The sequence below is a fragment of the Phyllostomus discolor genome, chromosome 7, assembly GCF_004126475.2.
Source record: "Phyllostomus discolor isolate MPI-MPIP mPhyDis1 chromosome 7, mPhyDis1.pri.v3, whole genome shotgun sequence".
Classification (NCBI taxonomy): Eukaryota; Metazoa; Chordata; class Mammalia; order Chiroptera; family Phyllostomidae; genus Phyllostomus; species Phyllostomus discolor.
The window spans coordinates 92,544,707-92,562,449 of record NC_040909.2 but is presented as its reverse complement, the minus strand read 5'-3'; the positions used below and the strand labels follow the sequence as shown (position 1 = coordinate 92,562,449).

Below are 17,743 nucleotides of genomic sequence, written 5' to 3'. Positions count from 1 at the left end.
GCAGAATCACTGTTTAAATATTTCTGAGAGAGGTGTCTGCTGAATGAAATTATACCAGCAAAGACCAAGTTCTTGGATTCCAAACTTGATCTTAAACCAGAGGGCACATACTGAGTTAGCATTAGTAATGTCAGTTGCATTTTTGTGTTTATGTCACTTTTAAACTGCAGGGGAGACTTAGGCAACCTAAACAGCATACAGGAAGGCCTTGCCTGTGTCTGCCTACCAATGAAGAAAAGACACACGAACCAAACACTAGTTAACTTACCTATATGCTTTACATTTTAATCACATAAGTGGATAATTACTCTATTTTGCCTGTTTAGTGACACCTCTATGTTAAAATTCAGTAGGGCATATTGTAATATACACTTAGTTTTACAAAAGTGTAGGTTCAATTTAAAGTCTCTCCAAATATATAACTGGAATCTGGGAAAGTCAGTGTCATACCTCTAGCTTGTGAAGTGTCAGTCTCATGCCAAAGACAAGTGAGACAAAGAAATTGATTTTCTTTATTTGTTTCTTAATGTATAATAGGATAAAAAATCCAGTTGATTAGTAGTTGATAACAGTTATTTAGCCACATTCAGTTTTCAGTTTAAAAATCAGATCTTTTTAAAAGAGTTTGTAGGTGTTATTTCTGTGTCTCTTAAAAGTAAAGTATATTGCTATACTAGTATTTGTGAACCTTGAGGAATCATTTAACTCTTTTATGTCAGTTGAATGTTTGGGGGTTCATTTCTTACTCTGAAAAATACAGTTGATAATATTGATCTCGTCCACAAATTTTCAAAGCTTTCCATCAGTTTAAAAATTTTGTTTAAATAGACATACTCTGTTTCCTACAATATGTTCATTTCTTTCTCAACGCACCAATAATGAAGTGAAACTCTGACACATGTTTTTACAACCTGAAACACCTCCATAATGATGTATCCTTGCATAGGTACCGTGCTCTAAGCCAAAAGTCCCACCGGTGTGCTGCACACAGGTTACAGGTGTGTCAAAGACTGACCGCTCAGCTCTTGGGGAGGCCTGATAACTCTGATTCGTCCACTAACCTCAGTCTGCCCAATGAACAGAATCATTTTCTATGATGCGAAAAATGAAAAACGGTGAGGAAAATTACTTCAACCAAATCCTTCTTTCCTCCAAATGACAAGGAGCCATGATCCTCACCTAATGTGTAACATCAGAAGGCTTTACCATTTCAAGAATGCATATTTGTTATGAAGATTAGTCATTTCTACTCTTGACTCAGAAATTGCTCTGGGTGTGATGACACTGATGTAAAGATGATATTTTCACTCTGAATGACCCATTCAACTCTTTCAGGCCCTGGTGTCTGTGCATTAACTGTGTCTTCCATGGACTGAGTGGTTCACGAGGTGCCTAAAAGAGTTTTCAGTTGCTTACTTATATTTTATTTTCCTGTAACAAAGAGTGCGACTTACACAAATTAAAATGATTTTTAGACATTAAAATATTTGTGGAAACATTTTTATGTTCTCAGTCAGATTTATGTTCTCTAGTCTCTTTCCATCTGTCTCTTGTAAGATTTGAAGCCTAATAATGCCATTTTTAGTGTTATGTTTTGGGTTCTCTTTTTTCATAATTCACAGTTCTGTTTATTCTGTGATGGCATAAAATCACAAATGAGACACTAAAAACAAGGAAAAACTATAAATACCACCAATGCAGGGGTCTGTTAGAACCATGTCCCATTGGGAAAACACTTGAGTGCCTTGTAGATTTGTGTAATTTTTTATTATATAGTATTTTATTTTCATAACTTATGAAAATTCTTCTTTTATTAAAAATATAATTTTATAAAAGGGCACATATGCATAATAGATAATTTGGAAAACATGGAAAGTTACAAAGAAGAAAATACATATAATCCATAACTTCAATAGTCAGAGCCAACAACACTTAACATTTTGATACAGATTCTTCTAGTGGTTTTTAAGGCATATGCATATTTTTTTTTTACAAAAAAGTAATTATACTGTATGTCTTTTATACCTTGCTTTTTAAACATAACATTTGTAATAGTTGTATCCTGTTCTATTACATGAAAGTCTCTTAGTTTGTTATACATTTTTTTTTTATTTTTGGATATTTGGGTTGTTTCTAGCGGTTTGTAGTATAAATAATGGTGTAATGATGATCTTTATAAATAAATCTTTTCTGAGACTGTATATTTCCCTAAAGTTCATTTCTAAAATGAGAATTATTGGCTAAAAGGTCTGAAGTTTTTGTTTGTTTTTACTTTTTTTAGTGTCATGTTTTGATGTTTCCTGAACGCTTCTGAAATCGCTACTGCTTTTCCTAAGTACAACATTTGTCAGGTGGAATTTCAAGAGATGTGTGAACTGTTCATTCTGAGCAATGCATTAATATGTATTTTGACAAATATAAAGAAACCTACAGATATTACATTAGACCAGCTGAATCCATTTTATGGTTTCTTTTTAATTCAAAAGCATCACATAGCAAATAAAATTTTTAAAAATTAAATTTAGTTACAAACTAGTTGTTTCTTATTTTTTTTTCCAGTCCCTTTTTGCTTTCTTTTACGACCACATGAAACTTGAGAAGCCACCTAAAGCTAAATCATTTAGTGGAGTTGGGCAGTTCCCAAGTGTCCAACAAGAAGGCCTGGTTTAGGCTGCGATGGCCACTGTCATTCCTGGTGATTTGTCAGAAGTAAGAGATACCCAGAAAGTCCCTTCAGGGAAACGTAAGCGTGGTGAAACCAAACCAAGAAAAAACTTTCCTTGCCAACTGTGTGACAAGGCCTTTAACAGTATTGAGAAATTAAAGGTTCACTCCTACTCTCACACAGGAGAGAGGCCCTACAAGTGCATACAACAAGACTGCACCAAAGCCTTTGTTTCTAAGTACAAATTACAAAGGTATTAAACTCTATTTGTCTTTCAGATTATATTTGCTATGATGTTGGCTGTGTGAAGCCATTGTAAGCGTATATATTTGTATACACATTTTTTAGCTGATTTGCAGAAAGGAAATGTTAAGTAGATTAGACATTGGCTAGTTTTAGTATTCTAAATCACATATTTTTATGTGTTAGTGTCTTTGGATTTTTAAAATGAAATGTTTAATGAGAGTAGAATTTCCATTTGTACAAAGAAATTACAAGAAAAGGTATGGACGTTTACGTGAGTATATTCAGTCTTGCTCATTTGATTTTGTAATAATAGCTGAAAACCAGCCAGTGAAAATTCAAGTGGCAACTTAAATGACTCAAGTTCTACAGTATTTAGGTATATTAACTATCCTTGTAATATAGATGAAATTTAAAAGTGTCCATTAGTAGGGAAATTCTGTTTTAGCATAGTAGTTTAGCTTCCATTTGAAAAGTGAATACATGCCATTTTTGTCATGATACTTACAGAATATGTCTATGTTTAAAGGCACATGGCTACTCATTCTCCTGAGAAAACTCACAAGTGTAATTATTGTGAGAAAATGTTTCACCGAAAAGATCACCTGAAGAATCACCTACATACACATGACCCTAACAAAGAGACATTTAAGTGTGAAGAGTGTGGCAAGAATTACAACACCAAGCTTGGGTTCAAACGTCACTTGGCCTTGCATGCTGCAACAAGTGGTGACCTCACTTGCAAGGTCTGTTTGCAGACTTTTGAAAGCACAGGAGTGCTGCTGGAGCACCTTAAATCTCATGCAGGCAAGTCATCTGGTGGGATTAAAGAGAAAAAGCACCAGTGCGAGCATTGTGACCGCCGGTTCTACACCCGGAAAGACGTCCGTAGACACATGGTGGTGCACACTGGAAGAAAGGACTTCCTCTGTCAGTACTGTGCACAGAGATTTGGCCGAAAGGATCACCTGACTCGACATATGAAGAAGAGTCACAATCAAGAACTTCTAAAGGTCAAAACAGAACCAGTGGACTTTCTGGATCCATTTACCTGTAATGTTTCTGTGCCTATAAAAGATGAGCTCCTTCCAGTGATGTCCTTACCTTCCAGTGAACTGTTGTCAAAGCCATTCACAAACACTTTGCAGTTAAACCTCTATAACACTCCATTTCAGTCCATGCAGAGCTCCGGATCTGCCCACCAAATGATCACAACTTTACCTTTGGGAATGACGTGCCCAATAGACATGGATGCTGTTCATCCTTCTCACCACCTTTCCTTCAAATACCCATTCAGTTCTACCTCATATGCAATTTCCATTCCTGAAAAAGAACAGCCATTAAAGGGAGAAATTGAGAGTTATCTGATGGAGCTACAAGGGGGCGTGCCCTCTTCATCCCAGGATTCTCAAGCATCGTCATCTAAACTAGGGTTAGATTCTCAGATGGGGTCGCTTGATGATGGTGCAGGGGACCTCTCCCTGTCCAAAAGCTCTATTTCTATCAGTGACCCTCTAAACACACCAGCATTGGATTTTTCTCAGTTGTTTAATTTCATACCATTAAATGGTCCTCCCTATAATCCTATATCAGTGGGGAGCCTTGGAATGAGCTATTCCCAAGAAGAAGCACATTCTTCTATGTCTCAGCTCCCCTCACAGACACAGGATCTTCAGGATCCTGCAAACACTATAAGTCTTGGGTCTCTTCACTCACTGTCAGCAGCTTTCACCAGTAGTTTAAGCACAAGCACCACCCTCCCACGTTTCCATCAAGCTTTTCAGTAGGATTCCAGGACATGGATTTATTATAGAAATTTATGTGTAGCCCTGCCTTAGATGACTCTTTTTATTTTAGTGCCTACTTTTAGACAGTATAAAAGTTTCTGCTTTTGTATAGTACCAATATTCATTAAGCCAGTATAAAATAGAAACTAGCTTTGGAACCATTTGTGTTCAGTTATGTTTACCTGAGTATTTTGTCCTAATTCACTGCCAATTGTCATATTTTAAGATTATTTTTCATATAGGAAAGCCATTATTATTAGTAACGTCTTACAAATCCCACATTTGAATTACTTTTTGATCTTAGACTTTTTATTCTTTCCATTACTAATGGCTCTACCTTTTGACATTTGGCTTATTTAAAAAATTGCAATATAATGTAAATTTTCTAAAATGTGAATATGTATAACCCAAGAGATTTTTAAATTTTTACTAGCCTCTAAGTGGATTCATAATCATATATTTCAAGTGAATTAAGAGTCCATTGTGGGAAGATAACAGATGCTTCTTAGATATACAGTAACTTCAGGTCAGTATATTTTGAAGACTTGCTGTTGTCTGGCTCAAATAGTTCCTGTCTCTGTTGTGCACATACAAGGAAAACAAAACCTAAACACAAAGCACCAGTGTTTTGGCAAAAAGAGACTCCTAGTAAGGTGATATGGTATAGTATTTCATGTTACTCAATACTTGGCCTTAAATTAGTACACAGGATATTTTGCCACATTTCAAACTTTTTAACTTGCTTTCTTTGCATTTAATAATACTTCAGAGTCAGTTCATAGGTAGCTCTCTCTAATATTTTCCACCTTTCAAGGCCAAAGGGTGGGTCACATGCAGCCAGCAATTTTATTTTTATTGTTAGTCCATCGTGGAACACAGGTGTTAGGTGTATCCACCCCAGAATGAACTCTCTCATCTTAGATGGTTTATTAAACACCCTAAACTGGAAGATATGAAGCATACCTTTCAATCTGGGGACTTGTCTAGGGGTCATGCCCCTTGTTGCCAGAGTTGGAAACTAGACTATAGAGAAGTAAAGTAAAGCCTGTTGCTTATATCACTTGTAGCTAAATTTGATAACATTTTCTTTCCCATAAGAGCCAGTAGCAGAAAACAACAGTTTAGCTCCTTAATATCTTTCTCATTCAGTGTTAATTTGTCTTTCCTTGCTATTTTCAAATGGAGGATTTAAAGTGAAATGCAGTAGAAAACTATTTGAGGAATGACCACAAAGATTTAAGCAACTAAAAATATATACAGTAAAACCCACTTTTACTTGTCTCTGGGAAATGCGGGGAATGTTGCAAATCAGTAAGTTGAATTTGTAGAGGGAGAAAAAGTAAAGTAAAACAATCACTATCTAAATATGAAAATAATCAAGAACATTCTGTTCACTGAATAAAGTAGTTGTGGGTTTTCCTCATATTAGATAACCACCATAATCTTGTGAAATGTCAAATTATCATATTTTTCTAATTATCAGTAGGGACATCAAACTAAAAGACCATACCTATTAAGCACTTGTTAACACCTTATTTGGGAGCCTCTCTGTTGGGGCAGGTGTAGGGGTGGGGGGGTGAGGGGACTATAGAAGAGTATATATCTCTTTAAAAAGAAAAAGAAAAAATTGTTGAGCACTCAGCCCTATATGGAAGCTTTTTTCCCCTTTTATAGGGCCAATTATTACTGCAGATTGCAATGTTTACCAAGAATTTCTAAAAAATGAGTGCAGATTACTGAATATAATGCATTATTTAAAATATTTGGAAGTATAATTTGTGGAGGAATGTAAATTGTAATAATGTAAATGGGGGTTTCACTCTATATATTATATCTATACACACACACACATATATCGCACTTCATAGAATCAAAGTTGCTCTCTTAAGGAACTTTGGCTCCTGATATTTTATCATGCTCCTATTTTTTTTAATCCTAGGAGCAGTAGTTTTTATACTTATATTTAAATTTTATTATTAAAAATTACATTTTATAAAAGTGTTCCAAAGGCATTAAAATTATATATGTTAATAAGGAAATGCATTTTAAAATTTTCAAACTGCTCCTAAGCTTTTGATTAGGAGAATATTGCTCTGAAAGTAGGCTTTTAGCTCTGCTTTATTACTGCTTCCTTTAGTTTCTATGAAACAGATTGCTTACCGAAATCATTAGTTGAATGATTAGTGTTCAATATTGCTTTAATGACCATTTTTAAAAATGGAAAAAAGAAATTTGGTGACAGAGCACAAATAAATAGAAAACCTATTTTTAAGTAGAAATCACAAATGCAAGGGTGGAAACACTACTTATAAAAAATGTGCAAAAGGAGAAGTCAAATTAATGAACTGAGTCAGCCTTACTAGGGCTGTATTTCACTGCTAATAAAAAAGGGAGTACCAGGATTTATTAAATAAAGCATTTTAGAAATGGAGAATGGCGCCATATATGTATATATTTTTTTATCCTAATTCTCGCCCTGCATGGAATTCAGATACATGGAGGCACATCTTTCAGGGCACCAGTGTTAAAATTGTAGAGTCTTGATTTTCATACATACATCACTTTGCCTGTTGCTGGCCCACCGACTTAAAATAACATATCCAAGTGAGAGGGAATTGAGCTAATTTGTTTTTAAATTGACTGTAGTGGTCACTAAAACCTTTTGGAGAGAATTTCTGTTAAAGATGAGGCAGACTCATTTGTTTTCATTTCACAATGGTTTAACAAGTATATAACAGAATTGGCTCCTTTTATTTCCTATAAAAAATTTGACATCTGTTTTTAGGTCAACTGGATATGATTAAAAATAATTACTGCCAATGCTGTTTTTGTTCTCCAGTGGCCAGAATCATCATCCTTAAAATTTCTAGTGCCTTTGCTTGGTAAAAATACTACTAATAATAAAAATTAAAATATATTTAAAGGTATTATCATTAAGTAAAAATATTTCAGTTTAGAATTTGGACCTCAGACAAGATATTGAACCTCATTCAGTTTGAACTTCTGCGTGTGTGCATAAATTTGGTCACCAGACACGGAAACATGACTGTGGAACGATCTTGGCACAGTAAGCAATTAATATCCACTTCTATATGCAAGTATCATCTTTGTATTTAGTTATTGGTCACTTAAAATTTGCATTTTTAAATCCTATCACCAAATTCAGTTTTTCAAAACTTCAATTGTCCTGGCTGATCATGCACCACTCTTTGTGCAACTGTTATATTTCATTTAGTGTTTCTTCCAAACTATGTATTTTTGCCTATTTGTTGCTTGTGCTTTATTATTCTTAGTCATTTGTGGAATATAGTGATACATTGTGTTAATTTGGACAGTAGCGGTTTTTAAAAACCATATACTGACTGAAACATGAGCCAGAGCTGACTGCTTTATTAAGCTAATATTGAATGTTAAAGAGTACATATTTTCAGGATCATTTATCTAGTAAGCAATACACATATATAGGCCAATATTTTTTTTAAAAAAATAGAGCTTGGTCAACCTCTATACTACACATATTACAAGATATAGCACTTTCAAACAATCTAAACCTTTACAGAAACTTATAGGTTATGCCTTTTATTTTAAGACTTATTATGATTTGTTTCAAGTGCCATTAGATTATATATATATAGGCCTTTGATATATAATGCTTTGTGTTCAAAAATGGTAGACGATATTTTAAAAAGGTACATTTTTACAGTGTTTCTTATCAATTTGCTATATTGCACAGAATCAGTGTGTGTCTTTTCATAAGGTTTTACAATGGTTTATTTTTTACAAGGTTTACGTGTCTCAAAACACACTGTCTTCCTAGTATGTAAATTTAAAAATACCAGTTCACCCAAGTTGCTTCTAGCCTATTGAGATCCATGTGGCATTGGAGGAGATCTTTTAAACATTGAGTATTCTTCATTAGTAATGGCAAACTGTTATCTCTGACAAATGAGTGGCTAAGTTGACTTTGTCTTATTTTTCTCACTGTGTCAGCAGTCACATTGACAACACAGATAGTTTGTACGATTACATAGATTCACATGAGTGTTATTGTGTAGTCTTGTGCTAAACACCTTTAAGAACTCCTTTTTGATCATATAAAACAAGATGCTACTGCCAACCAAAAGGCACGCTTAGATCACCCTTATCCCCTCCCACAACATTATCAACCCTCTGAGGATGGAAGGCAGTGTCTTTTGATAAAGTTATCTAGCTCTAGAAATGACAGAACTATTGCTAATGTATAAAACACTTCATTATATAAGCTTCAGTGGTACAGATGAACCAGAATGAATGTTTATCTTCTCAGAAACACTCCTTCAGTTTTATGTTGGATCATGCTGCTAATGTAACTTGGGATACAACTCTTCATGGTGCTACAAACGTCTCTGTCTCATTCACTCGAACTTTTTTTTTTATCCATAGGAATAAAGGACTTCATTAGGTGTAAAGGTGTACGATATATTTTTATACTGACTTAATTTGTCATTAACAAACTTTTACACCACCCACCGCAATGTATTCATGTGCACTTGCAAAAGGAAATCTTGGACATGCAAATGTTACCAGAACAAACCCAGCTTTTGTCTACAAGGTGACTGTAACTCAAAAAGAAAAGTGGGCGTTATAATATAGTGTAGAGTGAAGAATGTGCTGTATGTTACTAATGGCCCTTTGAATTTAACAAAAACTGGGAATCCATTAGGAAATGGATTGCATCGTGCCTGAACGTAAGCTGGACTGCTGAAATTGTACTTTAAGCTAATGAAAAAGTGTTTGGACTAGAATTCTAAAAATTTTCTACTTAATGATAAAGTTTTGAGTCAAAACAGAAAAGAAAAAAATCTGCATTCCAGGCTGAATTTTGTATATTTTTATTGCATTTAAAATCGCTATTCTGTGATATTGGGAATTCAAGTGGCTTATCATGTATATCATGTACTTAAAATGTATCCACAAACTACTGTTGTATTTGTATAAAATATAGACAAAGATCATACTTTTTGTGTGTGTATAAGCTCTGTAAAATAGCAGTCACATTATGAAGCTGCAGTGATACTACATTTTAAACATCCACATCCAAAGAAGCAGGCTATTTATTTGTCCAGTTGACCAGATATAAAATATAAATTTGCTGCTAATTAAACAATAGTACTGCAGCTTCTTGTGGCCTACAGTGTTATATTTGCTGTAAGAAAAAGATATGTGAACTCCACAAAATATATGAATAAAATTATAGAATGGCTTTAGATAATGTAGATCTTCCTGAAATTTTAATAGATGATAAATTTCTATTTGGTATAATGTTTTTCTTCTTCACTTTGAATTTTCAATATTTTCTCATTTGATAAGTATTATACAAGTTTCTAATAGCTGCCTCTAAGACAACAGTTAGTTATTGAAATGAAATGTAAAGTTCTGGGGCTTCTTTTTTGTTTTTGTTTTTCTAAAAACTTTTGTACGTTTAAAGGAAGGATAGAAATTGTAAATAAAAAAACTCAAAACATGATGCATCAAAACTTTAATCCAGTGGAGAATTCAAAAAGGAACCCAAAAGGGCTATCAGAAAGTATAAATTGATACTGTTTCTTGTTCGTGTGAGATAAAATTGGCACTAAGCATTCCTTTAACACTTACTGTCTCTGTCAGTACTCTAAATTGTCCTTTTAGAAATTCTCCTGGACTGTTTGTCTAAAATTTTGCTGAAAACCCTCCCTTGACGATTCATGTAGACCAAAACAACAAACACACACATACTTCATCTAACACTCCTAAGTTTAACAGTAATGGAGCTTCAAGAAGATAGTAATTCTGCAAATTCAATTAATCTATCCAGGAACAATCATAGGAATATTTTTTTTATGTATCTCATAGCACCATTTTCCAAATGATAGGGAAAATTCCTCCTTTATGTCTTCCTGTTTTAAGGCTCTCCAGCTTCCCGAGAGGTAAAGAAAATGAACAATAATTCTCATGTTGGCAGTTCCTCTCTTGACGTGCTTAATTCCAGCAAATCTAAAAGTATTTCTTTGTTAATTCTTAGCATTAACACAATACATTTTTATTTAAATTTGTGCATATGAAATATGTCAAGGACTGACATACTGTGAAAAAATATGGGATTAATTCACTTAAGGCATTACCTACCTTACAGAAGAGTAATTAGAAATGCAGTTTGCTTATTGCACCATAGATCCTGTGGGGCTGAAAGACTTTTCATTCATGTTATTGTCAAGAATGGAAAGTTCGTACCAATGTTAGTGGTTTAACATTAAGAGGAAGAGGAAGTTCAGTCTGGCTACAGACAGCTTGAGCTTTGCTATAACTTTTCCTTAAACACTTGTTTAGCAAACATTTCCCTTTTTTTTCTCCCACTTTTCAATTTTTAAAAAATATTTATTTATTTTTAGAGAGATGGGGAAGGGAAGGAGAGAGGGAGAGAAACATCAGTGTGTGGTTGTCTCTTGAATGCCCCATACTGGGCATCTGGCCTTCAACCCAGGCATGTGCCCGACTGGGAATCGAACCAGAGACCATTTGGTTTACAGTTTGGCACTCCATCCACTGAGACACACCAGCCAGGGCCCAACTTTCAATATTTCTTGTGATTCAGTTACACTTGTCCCCATTTTCCCGCCATTACTCCCCTGCCCTACATCCCAGGTTCAATCCTCCACACCCTGCCCCACCATCTTTGTCCATGGGTCCTTTATACATGTTACTTGACCCTTCCCCTTCTTTCCCTGTTATTCCCTCCCCCGCTCCCCTCTGGTCTCTGTCAGTTCTTTATTTCCATGTTTCTAGTTCTGTTTTGCTCACTTGTTTGTTTTGTTGATTAGGTTCCACTTACAGGTGAGATTGTATGGTATTTGTCTTAGCAAATATTTCTTAAGCAAAGGAACCACTTTGTGCTAAGTCTTAGTGTTCCAAAGAAACCAGCTTTATCAAAGGTTGTTTCCTGATCAAGCCTCCTAGTAAAGATGGCAGCATCAATGCAACTGCAGACAAGTCTCAGTGTTACATTGAGCCATACTGGGTTACTCTTTTTGTAGATCAAAATGGTGAAATATTGGCAATTTTAGCCTAAAACTAAAACAAAACCCAGAGTATCTTGACTTCACCTCCATTTTATTCAACACAGGTCAATAATAAATCTTTCTACTCTGAAGATGTTTGACTCTTGGCTAGTGTAATGGTTAAAATTTTCTGTGTCAACTTAGCCAGGCCATGGTACTCAGACTAGATGTCTTGTCTACTCAAACACCAGTCTGCATATTGCTGTGAAGATGGTTTTTAGATGTAATTAACATTTACAATCAGTTGACTTTAAAGAGATTACCCTCCATAGTGTGGGTGGGCCTCATCCAATCAGGTGAAGACCTTAAGAGAAAAGATTGAGTTCTCCCAAGCAAGAGGGACTTCTGCTTCCAGACTGCCTTTGGGCTTAAGCTGCAACGATGACTGTACCCTGGGTGTTTGCTGGCCTGTCCTGCAGATTTTGGACTTGTCAACCACCACGATCATGGGAACCAATTTCTTAAATCTCTCCATATACAGGGTAGGACAGTAGGTTTACAGTTCATATGGAAAATAATAAGTAATAATACAAGAATAAACTTCCATGTACTTAACAACTGTAAGCCTGCTTTTGTCCCACTCTCTATATACACATCCCATTGGTGTGGTTTCTCTGAATAACTCTGACTTATAATACAGCTAGTTTCAACTGTCATTCTTTAGAACTGCTGGTTTCACCCTGAAGGGAGTGGAAATATTTTTCCCTCTGATACACTTATGACAGAAAACATAAATTCCAAGGTGCTGAGTGCTTTAGAGAAGAAGGGGAAAAAGATCACAGCGCCTAATGGAGATTGTATCCATAAAGGAATCTCCTTTTCTATACCATCTGGCTGCCATTATTGCAGATGGAATTGGGTTTTCTCTTCTAATGAACAAGTTTTCTTTTAAAAAGACATGTAAACAAGATAATCTTGCTTTACACAGTAGAGGCATACTTGAAATATAATCCAGTGTCTTTCATAAATGCACAAGTGGAGACATGTAAATTGAATCTTTTTGGAAAACAGGCATATAGTCCATGTACAGCTATACCTCAGCAAAGGCCCAGGGACTCTGAGGGATTGAGGGTCAGAAGGGTGATGATTCCTCATATAAGCTGTGAAAGTTTTCTGTTTCATGAATTAGCTTTTTTTTTTTTTGGAAAGGGTTAATTTTTGGTTTATTCTATTTGTAATTTTAAAATTTTCATCATTTTCCTAGGGCCCCCCCTTTCGGAGTGTTGTTGATGCAGTTGGTAGTCCCATTGGAAAAATGTTGATAGACTGCTGTATTTCTAGAAATACATAACTAATTTGTTATTAGTATTCATACACACCTGATGACAATTCTAAGACAGCTTCTGTAACCAGATTTTCATGCCCTAGGAATGTTCATTGTGTAAGTAGGTTAATAGCCTAAGCCATGCCCCATTCAAGATTTTAAGGTATGTCAGCTTTTCCCACCTGAGAATGAATGATGATTAGTGTACACCCTTCTAAGTGTCTTGAGGACCATTTTGTTTAAAGACTTCAGGCAGAAGAGTTCAGCACATCCCCTCACTTCTAAGCTATCTTTTGTTGTAATAAACTGTACTACTTAAATGTTGTATTTTTGGTCATAAATTATTTCATGTAACATTTCAGTATTTATTCCTAAGTAGTACCTTTACTGAGGGCTTCAAGTTAGTACTAGTCAATAACTATCTGCCAAACCATTTCCTTTTCCTTTATCATGTTCATATGAAGTCACTGTACTTTGTGCTTATCCATCACTTGGTCTTCAGTTGTCTTATTCTCCATCCTAAATGCTTTCTTTCTCTATTCCTGCCCATGAATTCCACAAACCAAAATTTTACCCATCCTCCAGCCCTTCTGTAGTGATAGCTCTTCTCTGGTCTCACTCCCTGAAAGGTAACTTATTTTGCCTGTGAACATTTATTATAGCTTATTAGATCTTTTTAGGGGAATCCATATTATATATTCATTATATGGTGTATTATGTATTTCAAGGATATAGATTATTACATAATTATATATTGACATAAGTTAATATATTTCAGGGATATATTATATATTAATGTATTGATATAGATATTATATATTACACATATTAACTCTTGTAAGCATTTGTCCACATAGTTCCCTGCATGTGGCAGATAATCAAAACCTATTCGTTGACCACCAAAGGGCAATAATAGCTCTTATCTTTCTCCACCATCTTAATATTTAGAACACATTTTAAAAAGGAAATACTCTTTCAAAATCTGACTCTAGAAAATTTTTAAATAATAATTTTAGCACTTGGACTTTATTTGTTTTATATAACAAAGTGCTTTCACTACAATTGACCGAAACTGGAGAAACTTTTGAGAATTCTAATTCTTGTAACTTGGTGCTTCAGGAGCTCTTACCATAGGGTCTTTAGCTCTGTCTAATATTTCTACAAGTTGTGTGACTATTTAGATACAGGCATCATTAGATAGGATTCTTAAGATTTTATTTAATCAAATACTATGATAACTTCTCATAACAGAAATCATTTTGAAATTTTCTTAAATCATATTTAAATTTTCCTTTTCTCCTTAGCAATTAGATCAGTGAATAAAAAGCCAATGAAGCCTGACTGGGTGGCTAAGTTGTTTGGAGCATTGTCCCATACACCAGAAGACTGCAGGTTCAATCCCCAGTTGGGGCACATACAGGAGGCAACTGATCAGTGTTTCTCTCTCACATTAATGTGTGTGTGTTTCTCTCTCTCCCTCCCCTCCCCTCTCTCTAAAATCAATGAACACATCCTTGGGTGAGGATTTTTTAAAAAGCCGCTGAAGGGAAAGTTTTTGCTTATTCTGCAGAGAGATTGAAAATCAACTTGTCCTTTTATAAAAAACAAACTGTACAATTAAAAGAGACCTTTGAAGTTACCCCTCCACTTTTACAAATTAATCTAGGGCACCAAGGCTGCTTGCTGTCCAGGGGCACAGCGCTAAGACCAGGGCCCAGGTCTTAAGCACTTTCTGCTTTCAGGTGTCTAAAGCTTTCCCAGTGGAACCAGCCCTATTTGAAGGGAGTGGCATAATCTAATATGCAAGCCTACACTCAGAAGTTTTTTAAAAGTCTCATGCTTTAACATTACAAATCTAGGAAGATAATGAAAATTCTATGTCTACCTCCCTTGCCATTATACAGATGAAGAAACTAAGGCTCAGAGTTTGTAACTTGCTAGAAATTATGGGATTTATACCAGGTTATTTGACTCCAGGATTTACCCCTACAGTTTTAGGATTTCCAATATCCAGGCATCCAGAAGGGAGAAGAAAATAGGGGGTCGAGAGATGGCAAGACAGTACTCCCAAAATAACAGTTTTCCCTTAGCTCAAAGGTGGTTCAGTACTTGCCAGACAAGATTACCAAAAAAATGTCCTTTGCATCAAGATAATGAAAATAGCCCTGGTTGGTGTGACTCAGTGGATTGAGCACGTCTGTGAACTGGAAGGTCGCTGGTTTGATTCAGGGTCAGGGCACGTGTCTGGGTTGTGGGCCAGGTCCCCAGTTGGGGCAGTGGGAGAGGCAACTAATCTATATTTCTCTCACACGTCCCAGGAGCAAAATACATAAAATGATAACTCAGAAATATGAGGAGAATTTGATTAAGCAGGCTTACAGATTCAAACTGATGGTGCAAGTAAGTATAACTTTGAGAGGGACACTAAACAGGACCAAACCCAGGGTGTGTCAGGAACAGCCTTGAGCAAAATACATAAAACAGTAACTTAGAAATATGAGCAGAATTTGGTTAAGCCACAATCTTGGTTGAGAAAATTTGCAGGAATAATGAGGATAAATGAAAAACAAAAATGCCTACAATTTGAAAGAGAATCTGTGAGAACTGAGCCCAGACACACCTGAAACACTTGCTGAGTGAGAAGTCATGGAGCCATATCCAATCAAGTTGTCAAACAAGTTCAAGCAAAATAGGAAGTCCGGCATGTAAGGATGCGGAAAGTAAGTTGTACTTTTTTATTTTAAAAAAATTGCAAAAAAAAAAAAAATAAATAAACCCAGAGAAGCAAAAATGGAATCAATATGGACATCTCAGGAAAGCAGAAGGTAATAAGGAAGTGGTGAACAATAATGCTAATAACTCATGGTTAAATCTGAATTGAAGTATTGATCATTTGCTAGTGACTAAGTATTTGAAAGAGATAAATCTAATATAATGTAGATGTACTCCATGGGTATATGGTAATCATAAAAGTGGTTAAAGCTTACAAATCAAGTTCTGATCACACATAATCATCCATGAAACGAGTAAAATAACACTGGAGACTTGGACCAGAAGCCATATAACAAGGTGATATGGAATGAAATTTGGAAAATCTAGTTTGGTTGGGGGAAAATTTAGAGCAAAAACAATACTAGAGAAAATCAACTTATAAAGAAACCTGGGAAGACCTCCAAATATCTCTGTTAGGAAGAAGATGGAAGGCAAAAATGACTAACATGCAGGTGTCAAGATTAAATACACTGCAGGGTTGGGATCAAGCACAGCAAGTCTGATTCAGGGTACAGAATTTGATGCAAGTCTCACTCAGCACTCCCTGCCCGAGTATGATTCCCTGACAAACAGGATCCATTCATTTTTTCCTTCATTCTACAAACATTGGTTGGGCACCTGCTATGCATCAGGCATTATTCCAAGTGCTGGGCATACAGTATTGAACAAGACAAAGTTCCTATTCTCATGGCAGGTACATTCTGTTGAAATGAGTTCCCAAAGGGTGAAAGCAAGCCAGTTGGTTCCCTGCTCCTGGTCAGAATGATCCAAAGTATATTTTGAATCCTGCTAAGAAACCACACTTCTTTGTTTGCATCCAGTATATGGGATTGGGTGTCAACAATGGACAGTTCTGTCCACCGAACCACACCCCACTCTCCACTTGTCCCCCACAAGTGCCACTTCAGAGCATGAGGAGGACCCTGTATGAATGGGTGAAATGGAGATGCTGTGGGAGCGAGAGAGTGCACTCATGATGAAAACAGGAAAGAGCTGGAGAGGAAGCTACCCCATTCTTCCCTTATCCTCCCTCCCTGTGTCCACCCAACTGCAAGCAAAGATCTTGATAGGATTCTGGCTTACAGACTCAAACTGTTGGTATAAGTAAGTGTAACTTCGAGAGAGACACCTAACGACCAAACCCAACGTGGGAGTGTCAGGAACAACCTCGATACAGTGTGAGTGTGGGGCAGCAGCAGAGGCACCGTGGGAAAGGAAGCTGTGGTTAAAAACACATGGCACGTATGGAAATAAGGAACCTGTGAGTGTTTTAATGGGTATATTTGAAACTTTCATGAGACACAAAAATTGATAATGTGTTAAGTCACAAATAAAGCAAATCCTTCCCCCCAAATAGATAATTCAAAGGATATGGCAGAATCTTGATTTTCCACAATTCCTCAAATTATGATCAATATTGCCAGATTACCTTCCAAATAGTAACAGCAATTTACATTTGTTTGCTTTTTTAAAAATTGTTGGTAAAGGTGATCATTTTTATATATTCTCTAAGTTGCTATTTATTTGAGTTTATTTTCCAGATGGATATTACTATCTTATTATCACTTCATCATTAGGATCCAGAAATATCCAAGGGATTTGGGGGGTATAAGAACAATGCATATTATTATTGGTGCAAGTTCCCAGCTAAATAATTTATAAAGTGTACTAAACAAAATTTTCAGGCAAATATTACTAATAAAACTCATCAAAATGTGTTAATGGTATCTAATGCATTAACATTAATCATTGATTACAAACATATTTAAATGTATTTGCTTAAACATTTAATAAGCATGCTAGTGATGGGCAATCTTTTTGTTTCCAGATCTTGACCACTGTGAACAATGCTTTAGGAAGCATCCATGATCATGTGTCCTTATTAATTGGTCTATGGGACAGATTCTCAGAAGTGGAGTCACTAGGTTGAAGAGTGTTT

The 17,743-nt window shown here is 35.6% G+C and overlaps 1 protein-coding gene across 6 annotated transcripts in view; it reads left to right on the top strand.

Annotated features, from left to right (window-relative positions):
* Positions 1–9,943, top strand: part of PLAG1 (PLAG1 zinc finger) — a 46,524-nt gene extending 36,581 nt beyond the window's left edge. For 3 of the 6 annotated variants that reach the window (XM_028533682.2, XM_028533681.2, XM_036031120.1), the window contains 2 exons: positions 2,560–2,918; positions 3,438–9,943. In XM_028533682.2, the coding sequence (XP_028389483.1) occupies positions 2,677–2,918; positions 3,438–4,695 (1,500 nt within the window). In that variant the 5' untranslated portion in view covers positions 2,560–2,676 and the 3' untranslated portion in view covers positions 4,696–9,943. The remainder of the gene's footprint in view (positions 1–2,559; positions 2,919–3,437) is intronic. The other 3 variants (XM_036031121.1, XM_028533684.2, XM_028533683.2) reach the window with 2 other exon arrangements.
* Positions 9,944–17,743: the final 7,800 nt, after the last annotated feature.